The 23,221-nt window shown below is 38.6% G+C and overlaps 6 protein-coding genes across 6 annotated transcripts; all 6 read left to right on the forward strand.

Annotated features, from left to right (window-relative positions):
* The first annotated feature begins 932 nt into the window (after positions 1-932).
* Positions 933-1,859, forward strand: LOC113173367 (olfactory receptor 6N2-like). The gene has a single exon (XM_026376782.1). It carries the CDS (start codon positions 933-935, stop codon positions 1,857-1,859), a length of 927 nt encoding a protein of 308 aa, XP_026232567.1.
* A 539-nt stretch (positions 1,860-2,398) lies between these two features.
* Positions 2,399-3,325, forward strand: LOC113173366 (olfactory receptor 11A1-like). Its single transcript, XM_026376781.1, has one exon. It carries the CDS (start codon positions 2,399-2,401, stop codon positions 3,323-3,325), a length of 927 nt encoding a protein of 308 aa, XP_026232566.1.
* Positions 3,326-5,444: 2,119 nt separating this feature from the next.
* On the forward strand, positions 5,445-6,374 carry LOC113173304 (olfactory receptor 6M1-like). Its single transcript, XM_026376708.1, has one exon. It carries the CDS (start codon positions 5,445-5,447, stop codon positions 6,372-6,374), a length of 930 nt encoding a protein of 309 aa, XP_026232493.1.
* A 3,713-nt stretch (positions 6,375-10,087) lies between these two features.
* LOC113173305 (olfactory receptor 11A1-like) lies at positions 10,088-11,017 on the forward strand. The gene has a single exon (XM_026376709.1). The coding sequence runs from the start codon at positions 10,088-10,090 to the stop codon at positions 11,015-11,017; it is 930 nt and encodes a 309-aa protein (XP_026232494.1).
* A 2,988-nt stretch (positions 11,018-14,005) lies between these two features.
* On the forward strand, positions 14,006-14,932 carry LOC113173358 (olfactory receptor 6N2-like). Its single transcript, XM_026376773.1, has one exon. It carries the CDS (start codon positions 14,006-14,008, stop codon positions 14,930-14,932), a length of 927 nt encoding a protein of 308 aa, XP_026232558.1.
* A 3,085-nt stretch (positions 14,933-18,017) lies between these two features.
* On the forward strand, positions 18,018-18,944 carry LOC113173357 (olfactory receptor 6N2-like). The gene has a single exon (XM_026376772.1). The coding sequence runs from the start codon at positions 18,018-18,020 to the stop codon at positions 18,942-18,944; it is 927 nt and encodes a 308-aa protein (XP_026232557.1).
* Positions 18,945-23,221: the final 4,277 nt, after the last annotated feature.

Consider the following 23,221-nt stretch of genomic DNA (forward strand, 5'->3'; position numbering starts at 1 on the left):
TGTAATTTAAAGTAAGAAATGTGTTTTTAAACTTAATTCCCTCAGTTTTTTTTTTTTCACTTTTTTCTGCTTTAATTTACTGAGATACAGAAGTTTTTCCTTTTACATGATCACAAACTGTAATTTTGTATCTAGAGAATAAACTGAACACGGCATCAAGCTGTTCTGTTCAGTGAGAAATGATCCACCAATTTCAGAAATAAAGATCAGTTAACGTCAGTTATTTTACCAACTGTGGAGGACAAAAGCTTCGGGAAGAGGCTGTGTGCTGACTAGAAAACACGTCCAATAGTCTCATATTTGTCTCAGTTTCTGAACCTGGTAGCTGTTAACATTAACCAGCAGGTATTTTAGTTATGATTAGTTCCAGTGGGCACCTCCCGATCAAGTGCGATGTTGAAACTTTTACTGAGAATGCCAACCAGCGTCAGCCATCTTCTCACCAAGAACTCCAGACCCTAGAACACACCTGGTGTCCGCCATCTTGTCTCTAAAAACGTATTACTATCGGGGTTCCCTGCTTCCCCGTCAGCTTCCTGTCTTCACCTGTGATAATAAACTCCTATACTCGATCTCATGTGTCTGGCATTATAAAGGTTCCAAACAACCATTACAGTATTTTACACTTTGTTCCAGACATGATTAGTTTGGCTGCTGCAGTATTTTAGCTCTTAAAGATATAACGTCTACATACTGGTTCAGTTCACTTCATGATGTAATTTCCCTTTATTCACTTTATGGCCAGAAATGACGCTGTTTACTCGTTGGCAGTTTAATGAGCTCCATGGAGGCTGAAGAGGTGTCATAAAAACAACACACAGTTCACTTTCTCCAACTTTACTACATGTGAGTGAATGAGATCGTCTGTACAGGTAACATGTTACTGATGAGATCTGTCTGCATTACTGAACACTGGTGGTTTCAGGATATTGATGGATGACACATCAAATGGGACATATTTAACTCTTGATGGGTTTGTAGAGCTGCATAAATACAGATATCTTTATTTTATGATCATGTTTGTAATGTATATTCCAATAATCAGCTGTAATTCCACCATCATTTGTCTTATCTGGATTCACAAAACCCTCCACGAGCCTATGTACATATTTATTGCAGCTTTGTTACTGAACTCTGTTTTTTACAGCACTAACATCTACCCAAAGCTCTTAGCTGACTTTTTGTCTGGAAAAGAAACTGTAGCATATCCACTCTGTCTCTTCCAAGCTTTCATCTATTACTCTCTGGCTGCTTCAGAGTTCTTACTGTTGACAGCTATGTCCTATGACAGATATGTGTCTATATGTAAACCTCTGCAGTATCCAGCTATCATGAGAAAAACTACTGTGATTCTCCTGCTGGTTTTAGCTTGGCTTGTTCCTCTTTGTGAGCTTACAGTGTCAGCTGTATTGTATGCTAATATGAAAATATGTAGTTTTACTTTGAAAGGCATTTTTTGTAACAACTCCATTTATTCTATTCAGTGTGTGCGCTCAGTAACACTAGCAATATATGGTGTGTTCATGTTGTTGAATATGGTACTGTTCCCTCTGCTCTTCATCCTCTTTACCTACACCAGGATCCTGATTATATCCTATAGAAGTAGTAAAACAGTCAGGAGAAAAGCTGCACAGACCTGTTTACCTCACCTGCTGGTTCTAATCAACTTTTCCTGTTTTATTACCTATGACATCATCATAGTTCGGCTGGAATCCGATTTTGCAAAAACAGTTCGTTTGATAATGATTTTACAAATGATTTTATATCATCCGCTCTTTAATCCGATCATATACGGACTTCAAATGAAGGAAATAGCAAAACACCTCAAGAGGTTGTTCAGTCAGGTTAAATCACACTGATAATATGTGGACGTTGTTTTATTTGTAGTGACAATGTGGTTTCTTTGACTAATATTATGAATTTGTGTGAAGCACTGATGCAGTCGAGCATCACCTGCCTCCTTTTTTTCATGCTTCTGTGCTTTTTCTGCTTCATAGACAAATTAATATGAATAATATAATGTCATATTTCCACCTCCAGCACCAATAATAAAAAACAATATATTTAGATCAAATTAAGTTCTACTTAATTCTCTGACTGCATCTTCCTGCAGCAGCAGTGTTAGCACTTCACTGTTCGACCTCACAGCAATGAGGGTCTGCATTCTCCCCTTAACTTTCCACACAAGGCCACAAGTCAACCAAAATGACAAATGTGATGTGAGTGCAGCACCCAGTAGATGTGCGACCTGAGTTTAATGAGATCCACAGAGGGGAAGCAGTCTGATAAAAACATCCAGCACACGCAGGTATCCACAAAGTCACGAGTGTTTTGTTAGTTGGTTAGTTAGTTAGTTAGTCTGCTGCATAACTGATTCACTTTGTTGTTCGAAAACCTGATGGATGATAATTTAAATGCGACATATATAACTCTTGCTGGGTTTGTAGAGCTGCATAAATACAGATATCTTTATTTTCTGGTCATGTTCACAGTATATATTCTAATAATCTGCTGTAATTCTGTTATTATTTGTCTCATAGTGATTCACAGAAACCTCCATGAGCCTATGTACATTTTTATTGCAGCTTTGTTACTGAACTCTGTTCTTTACAGCACTAACATCTACCCAAAGCTGTCAGTTGACTTTTTATCTGAAAAACAGATCATAACTTATCCACTCTGTCTCTTCCAAGCTTTCATCTATTACTCTCTGGCTGGTTCTGAGTTCTTGCTGTTAGCAGCTATGTCCTATGACAGATACGTGTCTATATCTAAACCTCTGCAACATCCAACTATCATGAGAAAAACAACAGTGATTATTTTGTTGGTTTTAGCTTGGACTGTACCTGCTTGTGAGGTTGCAGCATGTATTGTATTGTACACTGACATAAAACTCTGTAACTTTACTTTGAAAGGGATATTTTGCAACAATTCAATTTACAGTCTTCAGTGTGTGCGTTCAGTAGTAGTATCTGTATTCGGTGTGTTCATGTTGTTGAATATGGCTCTGTTCCCTCTGCTCTTCATCCTCTTTACCTACACCAGGATCCTGATTATATCCTATAGAAGTAGTAAAACAGTCAGGAGAAAAGCTGCACAGACCTGTTTACCTCACCTGCTGGTTCTAATCAACCTTTCCTGTTTGTTTACATTTGATATCTCTGTAGTTCGATTAGAAGCTGATATTCCAAGAATTGCTCATTTAATAATAAGTATACAAATGATTTCCTATCATCCTCTGTTTAATCCCATCATATATGGACTAAAAATGAAGGAAATTTCTAAACATCTGAAGAAGTTGTTGGCTCAGGTCAAATCTCACTAATGTAGTGACTTTATGTGTTGTGATGCTGGTTTTCTTCATATCACTGTATCATCCATTGGTTTTTAGTTTAGACTTTAATGTGACAGTTCTGTTAGTTTCACTAGTCGTACTGATGAACTTCATTAAAAATCTGAACAGATTCAAACACAGCAGCACACACCTTCTTCTATGTTCTTTTTACAGCTACTGACTGAGAGCAGCACTGTTACTGGCACTTTTGAAAGTCCTCAAAGGAGATTTTCAATGTCCTATACATATTCTATGTACATATGAAATACAGAGTTCATCATTTTCAGATTCAGAGCTCATTTCACTTGTTCTGAATAATATTAATCATCGAATGAACATAATAATATGTAATAAAAAATAATAATATAACTACATCATTAAACATCTTTTTAGTCCAAAGACTAATCATGTATATTGGTTAATCAAGACGACAAACATTTTTCTGTCAGAAGTGAATTTGATGATTTTAACAATAAAGTATTTGACTGTTCCCAGTTGCATTTTAGAAAGAACAGGGAAACAACATTTTTAGTTAAATTAATAATGTTATAATAACTCATTATTAGCACAGTGTTGAACTCTCCACATGATGGAAGGACTGGAGTGCTGCAGCACCTCCATCCTTCCATCCATCTTCCATCCATCATCCATCCTTAACTGTGCTAATAAGCTACAAATTAGACATGTAGTGGTGCTGATGACAACCTCTGCAGACATGTGTAATGTGGACACATCATCTACAGTGCAGACATCTACAGAAAAGTATGCTTTCAGGACTCTTAGTTTAATAACATCCACCGAGGGGGAATCAGACTGTTATATTTTTAACACAGCAGGACCCTTCAATTTAAGCTAATTAAATACTTTTAGTAGAAATAGAACATTGGTAACGTGTTACACACCACTACTGGTAAAATTACCATATAGTTGTTTCACACTTTACACATCATCAACAGTTAGAAGAGGAAATTAATCCATGGGGGAGACCGGGGTTTGAATCCTGCCTGTGGTCTTCCTCCACTAGGGGTCTTTAGGCAAAACCTCCTTATACTTATCCCTCCTTGGTCGTGTACCTTGTAAGTCGCTTTGCATTAAAGCCTCTGATTAAGGGCTTGTTGTAAATTGTTTCTCATAAAACATTCATGTCCACAGTATGCTAGAGAAGCAGATCAATCAGAAGTAAGAGTTAAGGGGACATCTTGCCAATATTTTAACCAAAACCTCTTTTGCTGGTCTAGTGGTAGGCTTCACCCGGGGGAGGATGTGGCGCGGTCAAAATTACAGGACATGGTTTCCCTAATACTATCTATTATTTCCTATTTTTAGGAATGTGCTTCCTAATTGTCTTGAAGTACCTTCAAGGTATCTTAGCAGGGGCTGGTTTCTAACTCTCACTGCCTCCTGACTGGCGTGCCACAGGGCTCTGTTCTTGGTCCACTACTTTTCTCTTTTTTTTTCTATTCTACAACCCTAGATTCCTTCATCCAATCACCCGATCTTTTCTATCATTGCTATGCTGATGACACACAGATCTTCCTGTCGTTTCCACCGGATTGTTCCACTGTCTCACTACACATCTCTGCATGCGTCAATGTCATCGCTGCCTGGATGACAGAGAGCCATTTTCAGTTGAACCTCTCCAAGACAGAAGTTCTTGTCTCCTTGCCTTAAATATTTGCTTTCTTTATACCACACTTGTAAATCTGCTAAATGACCATCTTTAAATGTAAAATGTAAAATACCCTTGTACTAGTCACTACAAAATGTTACTGTGAAGGTCTGAAGAGAGTTCCTGGGACTTCGGTTTGACTCAGGTGGTCAGGGATTAAGCTTCTGGACTTATCTTAAAAAAACTGTAAAGCTAACAGATGGCACCTGGATACAATTTAGAACCAAATTCATTTACCCACTCGTACAACGTTGATTAAGCATTGTTTACGCATTGGCAGTTTAATGAGCTCCATGGAGGCTGAAGAGGTGTCATAAAAACAACACACAGTTCACTTTCTCCAACTTTACTACATGTGAGTGAATGAGATCGTCTGTACAGGTAACATGTTACTGATGAGATCTGTCTGCATTACTGAACACTGGTGGTTTCAGGATATTGATGGATGACACATCAAATGTGACATATTTAACTCTTGATGGGTTTGTAGAGCTGCATAAATACAGATATCTTTATTTTATGATCATGTTTGTAATGTATATTTTAATAATCTGCTGTAATTCCACCATCATTTGTCTTATCTGGATTCACAAAACCCTCCACGAGCCTATGTACATATTTATTGCAGCTTTGTTACTGAACTCTGTTCTTTACAGCACTAACATCTACCCAAAGCTCTTAGCTGACATTTTGTCTGGAAAAGAGACTGTAGCATATCCACTCTGTCTCTTTCAAGCTTTCATCTATTACTCTCTGGCTGCTTCAGAGTTCTTACTGTTGACAGCTATGTCCTATGACAGATATGTGTCTATATGTAAACCTCTGCAGTATCCAGCTATCATGAGAAAAACTACTGTGATTCTCCTGCTGGTTTTAGCTTGGCTTGTTCCTCTTTGTGAGCTTACAGTGTCAGTTGTATTGTATGCTAATATAAAAATATGTAGTTTTACTTTGAAAGTCATTTTTTGTAACAACTCCATTTATTCTATTCAGTGTGTGCGCTCAGTAACACTAGCAATATATGGTGTGTTCATGTTGTTGAATATGGTACTGTTCCCTCTGCTCTTCATCCTCTTTACCTACACCAGGATCCTGATTATATCCTATAGAAGTAGTAAAACAGTCAGGAGAAAAGCTGCACAGACCTGTTTACCTCACCTGCTGGTTCTAATCAACTTTTCTTGTTTTATTACTTATGATACCATCACAGTTCGGCTGGAATCCGATTTTCCCAAAGTGGCTCGTTTTATAATGACTCTGCTGATAATTACATATCATCCGCTCTTTAATCCGATCATTTATGGACTAAAAATGAAGGAAATTTCTAAACACCTGACCAGGATCCTGAATCACATCAAGTTACACAGATAATACAATATATTGACACTGTGAACTATGTACAGTCATTTTATGTGCAGTTGAAGTGCAGATATGTTAGTGTCTTTAATTATATTCAATGGATTTGATTTTATTCATGGTATCATTAGTTGTGACTCATATTAGAAATGGTCAAATGACGATTAAGTGTTTAATGATGAAAATGAACTATTTTAGATCATATTGTTTTATGTTAATACTACTTTAAACACAGCAGCACATAACATCGCAGATTTCCACCCTATTTTGTTTTGTTGCAGATTAGAACTGTGGAATTCAAACTAATTAAACAGATTTTATTTGAAACACTACAAACTGGGTATTATGGTAATTCTTTGTTATGTTGTAATTTAAAGTAAGAAATGTGTTTTTAGTCTTAGTTCTCTGAGTCTTTTGCTGTTTTTTTTTTATTTTTCCTGCTTTAATTTACTGAGATACAGACGTTTCTCATTTTACATGATCATAAACTGGAATTTTGTATCTAGAGAATAAACTGAACGTGGCATCAAGCTGTTCTGTTCAGTGAGAAAAGATCCAAAGTTTCAGAAATTAAAATCAGGTAAAGATCAGGTCGGTTATTTTACCAACTGTATAGTAGACAAAAGCTTCCGAAAGAGGCTGTGTGCTGACTAGAAAATATGTCTTCATTCCTGGAGTTGTGTTCTCCCCTAGTTTGAGGGGGATCAGGAAGTAAAGATGTTTTCTGTCTTCAGTATGTAAATCACTCCTCAATGTTCAAGATTCAGATTCAAGATTCAAAAAACTTTATTAATCCCAGAGGGAAATTGTTTTGCCTCATTACCATTGTTCTCAAAACAGACAGAAAGAAAAGGAACCACAACCAGGAAAGATCCACATCAACATAAATACACAATAACATCAATACCAAAAACCTCAACATATATACAGAATACGTAAATAGATAAATTAGATTGGGTCAATATATTCACAGCAAGTATATGACAGTATCACTTCCCCCACCCCTTACAGAGGGGGGAGGAATTGTACAGATTGATGGTTTCAGGTAGAAAGGATCTCCTGTGGTTCTCTGTGGAACATTTAATGTTAATAAATCTTTGGCTGAACATGCTCCTCTGTCCTCTGTCCAACCAAAACACTGTGCAGTGGGTGGGAGGGGTTGTCCAAGATTGAGAGGAGTTTAGACAGCATCCTCCTCTCAGCTACAACATGTAGAGGGTCCAGCTCCACCCCCAGAACAGAGCCAGCTCCTCCTGATCAGTTTGTTTAGTCTGTTACTGTCTGACACCTTCATGTTGAGTCTTCAGACCACAGCATAGAAGATGACACTGGAACTACAGACTCATAAAACATCCGCAGACGTTGAAGGACCTGAGTCTCCTCAGGAAGTACATCCGGCACTGAGCCTTTCTGTACTGTACTGATGAGTTTTTGGTCCAGTCCAGTTTGTTGTACAGGTACACTCCCAGGTATTTGTACTCGGACACAACCTCCACCTCCTCCCCCTGTATAGAGAGAGGGATGACAGGACTCCCAGATTTCCTGAAGTCCATCACAAGCTCCTTTGTTTTGTTGATGTTCAGTTGCAGATGGTTGAGTCCACACCAGTCCACAAAACTGTCCACCACTCCACGGTACTCTGTGACATCTCCACCCTTAATACATCCTACAACTGCAGAGTCATCAGAGAACCTCTTAAGATGACAGGACTCTGAGTTGTACCTGAAGTCTGAGGTGTACAGGGTGAAGAGGAATGGAGACAGAACTGTCCTCTGTGGAGCACCTGTGCTACAGCTCACTGTGTCAGACACACAGTTCTGCAGGCAGACGTACTGTGGGCGGTTAGTGAGGTAGTCCATGATCCAGGAAATCAGGGTAGTGTTGACCTGCATTTTTTTTAATTTCTCTCCCAGCAGTGCAGGACGGATGGTGTTGAATGCACTGGAGAAATCAAAAAACATGATCCTCACTAAGCCCCCAGGCTTGTCCAGGTGGGTGTAGGTGCGATGGAGAAGGTGTATGATGGCGTCATCCACTCCAATATGGGGTTGGTAAGCAAACTGGAGGGGGTCAAGTGAGGGTTTGACCAGAGGTCGGAGGGACTCCAGGATCAGCCTCTCAAAAGCCTTCATGATGTGTGATGTCAGAGCCACTGGTCTGAAGTCATTGAGGACTCTGGGACGTGGCGTCTTATTCACTGGAACCAGGCACGACTTTTTCCACCCTAGAGGAACTCTCTCCAGGTGCAGGCTGAGATTGAAGATGTGTTGGAGAACAACACAGAGCTGAGGAGCACAGGCTTTCAGCACCCTTGGGCTGACTCCATCAGGACCTGCCGCTTTTGTGGGATGAAGCCTTTTCAGCTCTCTTCTCACCTGCTCAGCTGAGATTGTTAGGGTGGTGGCTGAGTCGTGTGGGGGAGGGACTGAGGAGCAGTTGGTGAACTGAAGTGGGCTCAGTGGATCAGCCTGGAATCGATTGAAAAAATGATTTAATTCATTGGCTCGGGCCACAGTCCCCACAGTCTCCTGGCTGCTGGACTTGTAGCCAGTGTCTACGCTGAAAGACCTCTACCTTACACTAACAGAAGGTCAAGACTCAAACAAGTCACAGCCACTGACAGATTCTGGATCTACTTTACTGGATTGTCTCTGTCCTCTGTCTTCCAGGCCTGTATGTACATAAGCTCCTAATTCATTTTTTTTACTGATCAGATCCATGAACAATACACCACACTTAGGAGGGCTGGCAGGAAGTGATGCAAGTGCTAAACTCCATCTGCGCTAGTGAAATGTCAGAATCTGGTCACTCCACAAAATCCCTGCTGGCTGCAAAAGCTGTGTCTCCATCAACCGTCTGAAATCGACTTAATCTTTCTGCAGCCCTTGACAGTCAACTACTAGATCCTCCTTTCTACACTCTCCAATTGAGAGCATCATTGGTTCGGTTCTGGCCTGTCTCAAGTCCTAATTGTCTTGAAGTACCTTCAAGGTATCTTAGCAGGGGCTGGTTTCTAACTCTCACTACCTCCTGACTGGCGTGCCGCAAGGCTCTGTTCTTGGTCCACTACTTTTCTCTATTCTACAACCCTAGATTCCTTCATCCAGTCACCTGGCCTTACCTGTCTTTCCTATGCTGATGACACACAGATCTTCCTGTCGTTTCCATCGGATTGCTCCACTGTCTCACTACACATCTCTGCATGCGTCAACGTCATCGCTGCCTGGATGAGAGACAGGCATTTTCAGTTGAACCTCTCCAAGACAGAAGTTCTTGTCTCCTTGCCTTAAATATTTGCTTTCTTTATACCACACTTGTAAATCTGCTAAATGACCATCTTTAAATGTAAAATGTAAAATACCCTTGTACTAGTCACTACAAAATGTTACTGTGAAGGTCTGAAGAGAGTTCCTGGGACTTCGGTTTGACTCAGGTGGTCAGGGATTAAGCTTCTGGACTTATCTTAAAAAACTGTAAAGCTAACAGATGGCACCTGGATACAATTTAGAACCAAATTCATTTACCCACTCGTACAACGTTGATTAAGCATTGTTTACGCGTTGGCAGTTTAATGAGCTCCATGGAGGCTGAAGAGGTGTCATAAAAACAACACACAGTTCACTTTCTCCAACTTTACTACATGTGAGGGAATGAGATCGTCTGTACAGGTAACATGTTACTGATGAGATCTGTCTGCATTACTGAACACTGGTGGTTTCAGGATATTGATGGATGACACATCAAATGGGACATATTTAACTCTTGATGGGTTTGTAGAGCTGCATAAATACAGATATGTTTATTTTATGATCATGTTTACAGTTTATATTTTAATAATCTGCTGTAATTCCACCATCATTTGTCTTATCTGGATTCACAAAACCCTCCACGAGCCTATGTACATATTTATTGCAGCTTTGTTACTGAACTCTGTTTTTTACAGCACTAACATCTACCCAAAGCTCTTAGCTGACTTTTTATCTGAAAAACAGACCATAACATATCCATTCTGTCCCTTCCAAGCTTTCATCTATTACTCTCTGGCTGCTTCAGAGTTTTTACTGTTAGCAGCTATGTCGTATGACAGATACGTGTCTATATGTAAACCTCTGCAGTATCCAGCTATCATGAGAAAAACTACTGTGATTCTCCTGCTGGTTTTAGCTTGGCTTGTTCCTCTTTGTGAGCTTACAGTGTCAGTTGTATTGTATGCTAATTTGAAAATATGTAGTTTTACTTTGAAAGGCATTTTTTGTAACAACTCCATTTATTCTATTCAGTGTGTGCGCTCAGTAACACTAGCAATATATGGTGTGTTCATGTTGTTGAATATGGCTCTGTTCCCTCTGCTCTTCATCCTCTTTACCTACACCAGGATCCTGATTATATCCTATAGAAGTAGTAAAACAGTCAGGAGAAAAGCTGCACAGACCTGTTTACCTCACCTGCTGGTTCTCATCAACTTTTCCTGTTTTATTACTTATGACATCATCATAGTTCGGCTGGAATCCGATTTTCCCAAAGTGGCTCGTTTTATAATGACTCTGCTGATAATTACATATCATCCGCTCTTTAATCCGATCATTTATGGACTAAAAATGAAGGAAATTTCTAAACACCTGACCAGGATCCTGAATCACATCAAGTTACACAGATAATACAATATATTGACACTGTGAACTATATACAGTCATTTTATGTGCAGCTGAAGTGCAGATATGTTAGTGTCTTTAATTCTATTCAATGGATTTGATTTTATTCATGGTATCATTAGTTGTGACTCATATTAGAAATGGTCAAATGATGATTAAGTGTTTAATGATGAAAATGAACTATTTTAGATCATATTGTTTTATGTTAATACTACTTTAAACACAGCAGCACATAACATCGCAGATTTTGTTGCAGATTAGAACTGTGGAATTCAAACTGATTAAACAGATTTTATTTTTAAAATTACAATCTGGGTATTATTTATATGTGTCTATATCTAAACCTCTGCAACATCCAACTATCATGAGAAAAACAACAGTGATTATTTTGTTGGTTTTTAGCTTGGAGGTTGCAGCATGTATTGTATTGTGCACTGACATAAAACTCTGTAACTTTACTTTGAAAGGGATATTTTGCAACAATTCAATTTACAGTCTTCAGTGTGTGCGTTCAGTAGTAGTATCTGTATTCGGTGTGTTCATGTTGGTAAATATGGCTCTGTTCCCTCTGCTCTTCATCCTCTTTACCTACACCAGGATCCTGATTATATCCTATAGAAGTAGTAAAACAGTCAGGAGAAAAGCTGCACAGACCTGTTTACCTCACCTGCTGGTTCTCATCAACCTTTCCTGTTTGTTTACGTTTGATATCTCTGTAGTTCGATTAGAAGCTGATATTCCAAGAATTGCTCATTTAATAATAAGTATACAAATGATTTCCTATCATCCTCTGTTTAATCCCATCATATATGGACTAAAAATGAAGGAAATTTCTAAACATCTGAAGAAGTTGTTGGCTCAGGTCAAATCTCACTAATGTAGTGACTTTATGTGCTGTGATGCTGGTTTTCTTCATATCACTGTATCATCCATTGGTTTTTAGTTTAGACTTTAATGTGACAGTTCTGTTAGTTTCACTAGTCGTACTGATGAACTTCATTAAAAATCTGAACAGATTCAAACACAGCAGCACACACCTTCTTCTATGTTCTTTTTAGAGCTACTGACTGAGAGCAGCACTGTTACTGGCACTTTTGAAAGTCCTCAAAGGAGATTTTCAATGTCCTATACATATTCTATGTACATATGAAATACAGAGTTCATCATTTTCAGATTCAGAGCTCATTTCACTTGTTCTGAATAATATTAATCATCGAATGAACATAATAATATGTAATAAAAAATAATAATATAACTACATCATTAAACATCTTGTTAGTCCAAAGACTAATCATGTATATTGGATATATTCAAGACGACAAACATTTTTCTGTCAGAAGTGAATTTGATGATTTTAACAATAAAGTATTTGACTGTTCCCAGTTGCATTTTAGAAAGAACAGGGAAACAACATTTTCAGTTAAATTAATAATGTTATAATAACTCATTATTAGCACAGTGTTGAACTCTCCACATGATGGAAGGACTGGAGTGCTGCAGCACCTCCATCCTTCCATCCATCTTCCATCCATCATCCATCCTTAACTGTGCTAATAAGCTACAAATTAGACATGTAGTGGTGCTGATGACAACCTCTGCAGACATGTGTAATGTGGACACATCATCTACAGTGCAGACATCTACAGAAAAGTATGCTTTCAGGACTCTTAGTTTAATAACATCCACCGAGGGGGAATCAGACTGTTATATTTTTAACACAGCAGGACACTTGAATTTAAGCTAATTAAATACTTTTAGTAGAAATAGAACATTGGTAACGTGTTACACACCACTACTGGTAAAATTACCATATAGTTGTTTCACACTTTACACATCATCAACAGTTAGAAGAGGAAATTAATCCATGGGGGAGACCGGGGTTTGAATCCTGCCTGTGGTCTTCCTCCACTAGGGGTCTTTAGGCAAAACCTCCTTATACTTATCCCTCCTTGGTCGTGTACCTTGTAAGTCGCTTTGCATTAAAGCCTCTGATTAAGGGCTTGTTGTAAATTGTTTCTCATAAAACATTCATGTCCACAGTATGCTAGAGAAGCAGATAAATCAGAAGTAAGAGTTAAGGGGACATCTTGCCAATATTTTAACCAAAACCTCTTTTGCTGGTCTAGTGGTAGGCTTCACCCGGGGGAGGATGTGGCGCGGTCAAAATTACAGGACATGGTTTCCCTATTATCTATTATTTCCTATTTTTAGGAATGTGCTTCCTAATTGTCTTGAAGTACCTTCAAGGTATCTTAGCAGGGGCTGGTTTCTAACTCTCACTGCCTCCTGACTGGCGTGCCACAGGGCTCTGTTCTTGGTCCACTACTTTTCTCTTTTTTTTTCTATTCTACAACCCTAGATTCCTTCATCCAGTCACCCGATCTTTACTATCATTGCTATGCTGATGACACACAGATCTTCCTGTCGTTTCCATCGGATTGCTCCACTGTCTCACTACACATCTCTGCATGCGTCAACGTCATCGCTGCCTGGATGAGAGACAGGCATTTTCAGTTGAACCTCTCCAAGACAGAAGTTCTTGTCTCCTTGCCTTAAATATTTGCTTTCTTTATACCACACTTGTAAATCTGCTAAATGACCATCTTTAAATGTAAAATGTAAAATACCCTTGTACTAGTCACTACAAAATGTTACTGTGAAGGTCTGAAGAGAGTTCCTGGGACTTCGGTTTGACTCAGGTGGTCAGGGATTAAGCTTCTGGACTTATCTTAAAAAACTGTAAAGCTAACAGATGGCACCTGGATACAATTTAGAACCAAATTCATTTACCCACTCGTACAACGTTGATTAAGCATTGTTTACGCGTTGGCAGTTTAATGAGCTCCATGGAGGCTGAAGAGGTGTCATAAAAACAACACACAGTTCACTTTCTCCAACTTTACTACATGTGAGTGAATGAGATCGTCTGTACAGGTAACATGTTACTGATGAGATCTGTCTGCATTACTGAACACTGGTGGTTTCAGGATATTGATGGATGACACATCAAATGTGACATATTTAACTCTTGATGGGTTTGTAGAGCTGCATAAATACAGATATCTTTATTTTATGATCATGTTTGTAATGTATATTTTAATAATCAGCTGTAATTCCACCATCATTTGTCTTATCTGGATTCACAAAACGCTCCATGAGCCGATGTACATATTTATTGCAGCTTTGTTACTGAACTCTGTTCTTTACAGCACTAACATCTACCCAAAGCTCTTAGCTGACTTTTTATCTGAAAAACAGATCTTAACATATCCACTCTGTCTCTTTCAAGCTTTCATCTATTACTCTCTGGCTACTTCAGAGTTCTTACTGTTGACAGCTATGTCCTATGACAGATACGTGTCTATATGTAAACCTCTGCAGTATCCAGCTATCATGAGAAAAACTACTGTGATTCTCCTGCTGGTTTTAGCTTGGCTTGTTCCTCTTTGTGAGCTTACAGTGTCAGTTGTATTGTATGCTAATTTGAAAATATGTAGTTTTACTTTGAAAGGCATTTTTTGTAACAACTCCATTTATTCTATTCAGTGTGTGCGCTCAGTAACACTAGCAATATATGGTGTGTTCATGTTGTTGAATATGGTACTGTTCCCTCTGCTCTTCATCCTCTTCACCTACACCAGGATCCTGATTATATCCTATAGAAGTAGTAAAACAGTCAGGAGAAAAGCTGCACAGACCTGTTTACCTCACCTGCTGGTTCTCATCAACTTTTCCTGTTTTATTACCTATGACATCATCATAGTTCGGCTGGAATCCGATTTTGCAAAAACAGTTCGTTTGATAATGATTTTACAAATGATTTTATATCATCCGCTCTTTAATCCGATCATATACGGACTTCAAATGAAGGAAATCTCAAAACACCTCAAGAGGTTGTTCAGTCAGGTTAAATCACACTGATAATATGTGGACGTTGTTTTATTTGTAGTGACAATGTGGTTTCTTTGACTAATATTATGAATTTGTGTGAAGCACTGATGCAGTCGAGCATCACCTCCCTCCTTTTTTTCATGCTTCTGTGCTTTTTCTGCTTCATAGACAAATTAATATGAATAATATAATGTCATATTTCCACCTCCAGCACCAATAATAAAAAACAATATATTTAGATCAAATTAAGTTCTACTTAATTCTCTGACTGCATCTTCCTCCAGCAGCAGGGTTAGCACTTCACTCGCAGCACATTTCATTGTACACTGTGCTGTGTACATTTGTGCATATGACAAATCATCTCATCTCATCTCATCTCATCTCATCTTATCTATCACTCTCCTGTTCATTCAAGCTCCTCTTTCACTTTCCACACAAGGCCACAAGTCAATCAAAATGACAAATGTGATGTGCATACAGCACCCAGTAGATGTGTGACCTGAGTTTAATGAGATCCACAGAGGGGAAGCAGTCTGATAAAAACATCCAGCAAACGCAGGTATCCACAAAGTCACGAGTGTTGATTAGTGACGTTAGTTGGTTAGTTAGTCTGCTGCATAACTGATTCACTTTGTTGTTCGAAAACCTGATGGATGATGAATTAAATGTGACATATATAACTCTTCCCTCTGCTCTTCATCCTCTTTACCTACACCAGGATCCTGATTATATCCTATAGAAGTAGTAAAACAGTCAGGAGAAAAGCTGCACAGACCTGTTTACCTCACCTGCTGGTTCTAATCAACCTTTCCTGTTTTGTCACTTATGATGTTTTTATAGTTCGATTAGAAGCTGATATTCCAAGAATTGCTCATTTAATAATAAGTATACAAATGATTTCCTATCATCCTCTGTTTAATCCCATCATATACGGACTAAAAATGAAGGAAATTTCTAAACATCTGAAGAAGTTGTTGGCTCAGGTCAAATCTCACTAATGTAGTGACTTTATGTGTTGTGATGCTGGTTTTCTTCATATCACTGTATCATCCATTGGTTTTTAGTTTAGACTTTAATGTGACAGTTCTGTTAGTTTCACTAGTCGTACTGATGAACTTCATTAAAAATCTGAACAGATTCAAACACAGCAGCACACACCTTCTTCTATGTTCTTTTTACAGCTACTGACTGAGAGCAGCACTGTTACTGGCACTTTTGAAAGTCCTCAAAGGAGATTTTCAATGTCCTATACATATTCTATGTACATATGAAATACAGAGTTCATCATTTTCAGATTCAGAGCTCATTTCATTTGTTCTGAATAATATTAATCATCGAATGAACATAATAATATGTAATAAAAAATAATAATATAACTACATCATTAAACATCTTTTTAGTCCAAAGACTAATCATGTATATTGGATATATTCAAGACGACAAACATTTTTCTGTCAGAGGTGAATTTGATGATTTTCACAATAAAGTATTTGACTGTTCCCAGTTGCATTTTAGAAAGAACAGGGAAACAACATTTTTAGTTAAATTAATAATGTTATAATAACTCATTATTAGCACAGTGTTGAACTCTCCACATGATGGAAGGACTGGAGTGCTGCAGCACCTCCATCCTTCCATCCATCTTCCATCCATCATCCATCCTTAACTGTGCTAATAAGCTACAAATTAGACATGTAGTGGTGCTGATGACAACCTCTGCAGACATGTGTAATGTGGACACATCATCTACAGTGCAGACATCTACAGAAAAGTATGCTTTCAGGACTCTTAGTTTAATAACATCCACCGAGGGGGAATCAGACTGTTATATTTTTAACACAGCAGGACACTTGAATTTAAGCTAATTAAATACTTTTAGTAGAAATAGAACATTGGTAACGTGTTACACACCACTACTGGTAAAATTACCATATAGTTGTTTCACACTTTACACATCATCAACAGTTAGAAGAGGAAATTAATCCATGGGGGAGACCGGGGTTTGAATCCTGCCTGTGGTCTTCCTCCACTAGTGGTCTTTAGGCAAAACCTCCTTATACTTATCCCTCCTTGGTCGTGTACCTTGTAAGTCGCTTTGCATTAAAGCCTCTGATTAAGGGCTTGTTGTAAATTGTTTCTCATAAAACATTCATGTCCACAGTATGCTAGAGAAGCAGATAAATCAGAAGTAAGAGTTAAGGGGACATCTTGCCAATATTTTAACCAAAACCTCTTTTGCTGGTCTAGTGGTAGGCTTCACCCGGGACAGGATGTGGCGCGGTCAAAATTACAGGACATGGTTTCCCTATTATCTATTATTTCCTATTTTTAGGAATGTGCTTCCTAATTGTCTTGAAGTACCTTCAAGGTATCTTAGCAGGGGCTGGTTTCTAACTCTCACTGCCTCCTGACTGGCGTGCCACAGGGCTCTGTTCTTGGTCCACTACTTTTCTCTTTTTTTTTCTATTCTACAACCCTAGATTCCTTCATCCAATAACCCGATCTTTTCTATCATTGCTATGCTGATGACACACAGATCTACCTGTCGTTTCCACCGGATTGTTCCACTGTCTCACTACACATCTCTGCATGCGTCAACGTCATCGCTGCCTGGATGAGAGACAGGCATTTTCAGTTGAACCTCTCCAAGACAGAAGTTCTTGTCTCCTTGCCTTAAATATTTGCTTTCTTTATACCACACTTGTAAATCTGCTAAATGACCATCTTTAAATGTAAAATGTAAAATACCCTTGTACTAGTCACTACAAAATGTTACTGTGAAGGTCTGAAGAGAGTTCCTGGGACTTCGGTTTGACTCAGGTGGTCAGGGATTAAGCTTCTGGACTTATCTTAAAAAACTGTAAAGCTAACAGATGGCACCTGGATACAATTTAGAACCAAATTCATTTACCCACTCGTACAACGTTGATTAAGCATTGTTTACGCATTGGCAGTTTAATGAGCTCCATGGAGGCTGAAGAGGTGTCATAAAAACAACACACAGTTCACTTTCTCCAACTTTACTACATGTGAGGGAATGAGATCGTCTGTACAGGTAACATGTTACTGATGAGATCTGTCTGCATTACTGAACACTGGTGGTTTCAGGATATTGATGGATGACACATCAAATGTGACATATTTAACTCTTGATGGGTTTGTAGAGCTGCATAAATACAGATATCTTTATTTTATGATCATGTTTGTAATGTATATTTTAATAATCTGCTGTAATTCCACCATCATTTGTCTTATCTGGATTCACAAAACGCTCCACGAGCCTATGTACATATTTATTGCAGCTTTGTTACTGAACTCTGTTTTTTACAGCACTAACATCTACCCAAAGCTCTTAGCTGACTTTTTATCTGAAAAACAGACCATAACATATCCACTCTGTCTCTTCCAAGCTTTCATCTATTACTCTCTGGCTGCTTCAGAGTTCTTACTGTTGACAGCTATGTCCTATGACAGATATGTGTCTATATGTAAACCTCTGCAGTATCCAGCTATCATGAGAAAAACTACTGTGATTCTCCTGCTGGTTTTAGCTTGGCTTGTTCCTCTTTGTGAGCTTACAGTGTCAGTTGTATTGTATGCTAATATGAAAATATGTAGTTTTACTTTGAAAGGCATTTTTTGTAACAACTCCATTTATTCTATTCAGTGTGTGCGCTCAGTAACACTAGCAATATATGGTGTGTTCATGTTGTTGAATATGGTACTGTTCCCTCTGCTCTTCATCCTCTTTACCTACACCAGGATCCTGATTATATCCTATAGAAGTAGTAAAACAGTCAGGAGAAAAGCTGCACAGACCTGTTTACCTCACCTGCTGGTTCTCATCAACTTTTCCTGTTTTATTACCTATGACATCATCATAGTTCGGCTGGAATCCGATTTTGCAAAAACAGTTCGTTTGATAATGATTTTACAAATGATTTTATATCATCCGCTCTTTAATCCGATCATATACGGACTTCAAATGAAGGAAATCTCAAAACACCTCAAGAGGTTGTTCAGTCAGGTTAAATCACACTGATAATATGTGGACGTTGTTTTATTTGTAGTGACAATGTGGTTTCTTTGACTAATATTATGAATTTGTGTGAAGCACTGATGCAGTCGAGCATCACCTCCCTCCTTTTTTTCATGCTTCTGTGCTTTTTCTGCTTCATAGACAAATTAATATGAATAATATAATGTCATATTTCCACCTCCAGCACCAATAATAAAAAACAATATATTTAGATCAAATTAAGTTCTACTTAATTCTCTGACTGCATCTTCCTCCAGCAGCAGGGTTAGCACTTCACTCGCAGCACATTTCATTGTACACTGTGCTGTGTACATTTGTGCATATGACAAATCATCTCATCTCATCTCATCTTATCTCATCTTATCTATCACTCTCCTGTTCATTCAAGCTCCTCTTTCACTTTCCACACAAGGCCACAAGTCAATCAAAATGACAAATGTGATGTGCATACAGCACCCAGTAGATGTGTGACCTGAGTTTAATGAGATCCACAAAGGGGAAGCAGTCTGATAAAAACATCCAGCAAACGCAGGTATCCACAAAGTCACAAGTGTTGATTAGTGACGTTAGTTGGTTAGTTAGTCTGCTGCATAACTGATTCACTTTGTTGTTCGAAAACCTGATGGATGATGAATTAAATGTGACATATATAACTCTTCCCTCTGCTCTTCATCCTCTTTACCTACACCAGGATCCTGATTATATCCTATAGAAGTAGTAAAACAGTCAGGAGAAAAGCTGCACAGACCTGTTTACCTCACCTGCTGGTTCTAATCAACCTTTCCTGTTTTGTCACTTATGATGTTTTATAGTTCGATTAGAAGCTGATATTCCAAGAATTGCTCATTTAATAATAAGTATACAAATGATTTCCTATCATCCTCTGTTTAATCCCATCATATACGGACTAAAAATGAAGGAAATTTCTAAACATCTGAAGAAGTTGTTGGCTCAGGTCAAATCTCACTAATGTAGTGACTTTATGTGCTGTGATGCTGGTTTTCTTCATATCACTGTATCATCCATTGGTTTTTAGTTTAGACTTTAATGTGACAGTTCTGTTAGTTTCACTAGTCGTACTGATGAACTTCATTAAAAATCTGAACAGATTCAAACACAGCAGCACACACCTTCTTCTATGTTCTTTTTAGAGCTACTGACTGAGAGCAGCACTGTTACTGGCACTTTTGAAAGTCCTCAAAGGAGATTTTCAATGTCCTATACATATTCTATGTACATATGAAATACAGAGTTCATCATTTTCAGATTCAGAGCTCATTTCACTTGTTCTGATTAATAATAATAATAATAATGTATACTTCATTCATCCCCTTGGGGAAATTCAGTTGGACAGCTGCCAGACTGAGTCGGCGCTACTACGGGGTTTCAGTGTCTTGTCCAAGGACACCTCAGCAAGTAGCCAGGAGGAACAGGGAATCAAACCACTCACCCTGGGGTTCGTAGGCGACTGCTCTACCACCTGAGCTACTGCCAATATTAATCATCGAATTAACATGAGATATTGTTGGTAATGTCTTCTGTGTTCCCTTCAGCAAAGAAGAGAAACACCTCCATCCTCCATCCATCTTCCATCCATCATCCATCCTTAACTGTGCTAATAAGCTACAAATTAGACATGTAGTGGTGCTGATGACAACCTCTGCAGACATGTGTAATGTGGACACATCATCTACAGTGCAGACATCTACAGAAAAGTATGCTTTCAGGACTCTTAGGTTAATAACATCCACCGAGGGGGAATCAGACTGTTTTATTTTTAACACAGCAGGACACTTGAATTTAAGCTAATTAAATACTTTTAGTAGAAATAGAACATTGGTAACGTGTTACACACCACTACTGGTAAAATTACCATATAGTTGTTTCACACTTTACACATCATCAACAGTTAGAAGAGGAAATTAATCCATGGGGGAGACCGGGGTTTGAATCCTGCCTGTGGTCTTCCTCCACTAGGGGTCTTTAGGCAAAACCTCCTTATACTTATCCCTCCTTGGTCGTGTACCTTGTAAGTCGCTTTGCATTAAAGCCTCTGATTAAGGGCTTGTTGTAAATTGTTTCTCATAAAACATTCATGTCCACAGTATGCTAGAGAAGCAGATAAATCAGAAGTAAGAGTTTAGGGGACATCTTGCCATTATTTTAACCAAAACCTCTTTTGCTGCTCAAGTGGTAGGCTTCACCCGGGACAGGATGTGGCCCGGGAGAAATTACAGGAACGTGGTTTCCCTAATATTATCTATTATTTCCTATTGTTAGGAATGTGCTGTTTTACCTCTAAAATCTGAATACATTGATTAATACGTTTATAAGCCGTATTGGTGAGCAGCCATTAGACGTGGTTACTTTCCCCTTTAAGGAGGAAATACACAGACCCAAACTGTTACAGATTGCCAAATGGATGAGGGAGAACGAGTACACATAAAAGGTTTTTTATTACAAGAGGGCAGGGGACACAGGGAACTAACACAAACTAAAAAAAACAAGGTGGTTAATGTGAGGATCCAGCGCCTGCCTGTCAGTCTGGCCTTTTATTTTGAAGGTCCCATTTCCGGGCGGTGTGGTGTTCATGCAGCAGCTTGTCATTCATTAAGCTCATTGATTGCACCTGTTGTACACCGGAGGGTTTTTTACCTGCAGTGTTCCACTGACCTGTTGCCAGATCGTTTGTTGGATTGAGGCAAGAAACAAACTCTTGTTTTGCCTCTCATTACAGCCGTGTGTGCAGGACTTAAGGTACTCCATGCCTGTGGACTTTGTTTTATGGATTGTTGCTTTGGATTAGGGACTGAGACATTTTTTCCCAGTGTATGTTTTCGTTGTAAGCCGAAGTTTTTCGTTTGGATTATCTTTTGGATTATGTGTGGATTGCCTATTGGAGCTTCATGTTTGGACTCTTTATGTTTCAAGGATGTTGATTGCTCCAGGTATTTCTATGGACTCCTTTTGTGTTAAATCTAAGAAAAGACTGTGTTCACGGCTGAGCTGAAGGTTTCGCTGTTGTTTTTGTTTGTGTTTCACAGTAAACTCACTGAACTGAGTGGATTGCTTTCGGCCTTATTATTGGTCCTACTAAACTCCTGACAGTTAAAGTACAATCAAAACCCTAGACAAACACACAAAGTAAGAACTGAAAACACTGTGGTGACACAGGCAAAGACATGAACTAGAAACTAACAAACAATCACGAAACAAGACAAGGCACAAACGCTAATAGAACACAAACTCACAAATAAGAAAAACAAAGTAGCAAACAAAAATCACTGCGGAAGGCAGGCTGAACGGGTACAAAACATACAAAGCTAATAGAACAAAGTAACAACGAAAAATACACTGCAGTGACGGGCAAACTCACAAAAACAAACTCGCAGAAGAAACCAAAGTCCAACAAACTGAAGTGCAGTCCGGCGTGATCCAAATGGCTCAGTGGCAAACGGACAAATGAGTGGAGTAGGTCCATGAATAGTGTGCAGAGTAGTGTGACACAAAACAAAAACCCACAGACGGGGACAAGGGTGGAATTGTAACACAAACGACTTAAATACAGACTTAACCCAACGTAAATTCAATAGAACCAAACAGACCTGGAACCTTGTTACAGGACTGTAAGAACTGAAAGAACCAAAGAAACACCAAGGTAGAACCTTTCTTTACGTTAAAGGGACTTCCTCACTGTAGTTTAAGCTCTACTCACTTATAAACTGGTTCATCATTGACTAACTAACCTTCTGAACTCTAGGGGCCCCAGGTGTTACACTTGCATTAGGTCTGATCAGGGATGGTTGTAGGATTTCATCCTCAGCGGTGCCCTCACTCCTGTATAACATCAATACTGATGTTAATCTCTGTTAGCGAGTCAATGGGGAATTCCATTATGTTTTAGCATGGAGCTAATAGGTTATTTTTCACCACATCATGGCACAATTTCATTTTGACTAAGATGGGAAACATGTCATACTGTAGATATTTAAATGTGCTGTCAGATTAAATATGGTTGATTTATAAATCTTCTATTTGTATATTTCAGTTTCAGAACTCACAACTCTTGTTTCTCATTTGGTAAACTGTTGATCTTTCTGCCAAACTGGACGCCCACATTCCTGGAGGGTTAAACACAGAATAGCAAACGGTATAAAAAAAATTAAAAACCTCTTTATCTTAAAATTAACACGTCCTGCATTTCTTGGTTATTTTCATTTTTATTTAAAGAGTAAAAAATATACTTTCTGGGCCTAATAGTTCCTATTGGAGCCAGTAGT

The sequence above is a fragment of the Anabas testudineus genome, chromosome 21, assembly GCF_900324465.2.
Source record: "Anabas testudineus chromosome 21, fAnaTes1.2, whole genome shotgun sequence".
Classification (NCBI taxonomy): Eukaryota; Metazoa; Chordata; class Actinopteri; order Anabantiformes; family Anabantidae; genus Anabas; species Anabas testudineus.

Excerpts from the sequence above, each read along its gene's own strand:
- LOC113173367 (XM_026376782.1), top strand. The coding sequence starts at position 933 with ATGGATGACACATCAAATGGGACATATTTAACTCTTGATGGGTTTGTA.
- LOC113173366 (XM_026376781.1), top strand. The coding sequence starts at position 2,399 with ATGGATGATAATTTAAATGCGACATATATAACTCTTGCTGGGTTTGTA.
- LOC113173304 (XM_026376708.1), top strand. The coding sequence starts at position 5,445 with ATGGATGACACATCAAATGTGACATATTTAACTCTTGATGGGTTTGTA.
- LOC113173305 (XM_026376709.1), top strand. The coding sequence starts at position 10,088 with ATGGATGACACATCAAATGGGACATATTTAACTCTTGATGGGTTTGTA.
- LOC113173358 (XM_026376773.1), top strand. The coding sequence starts at position 14,006 with ATGGATGACACATCAAATGTGACATATTTAACTCTTGATGGGTTTGTA.
- LOC113173357 (XM_026376772.1), top strand. The coding sequence starts at position 18,018 with ATGGATGACACATCAAATGTGACATATTTAACTCTTGATGGGTTTGTA.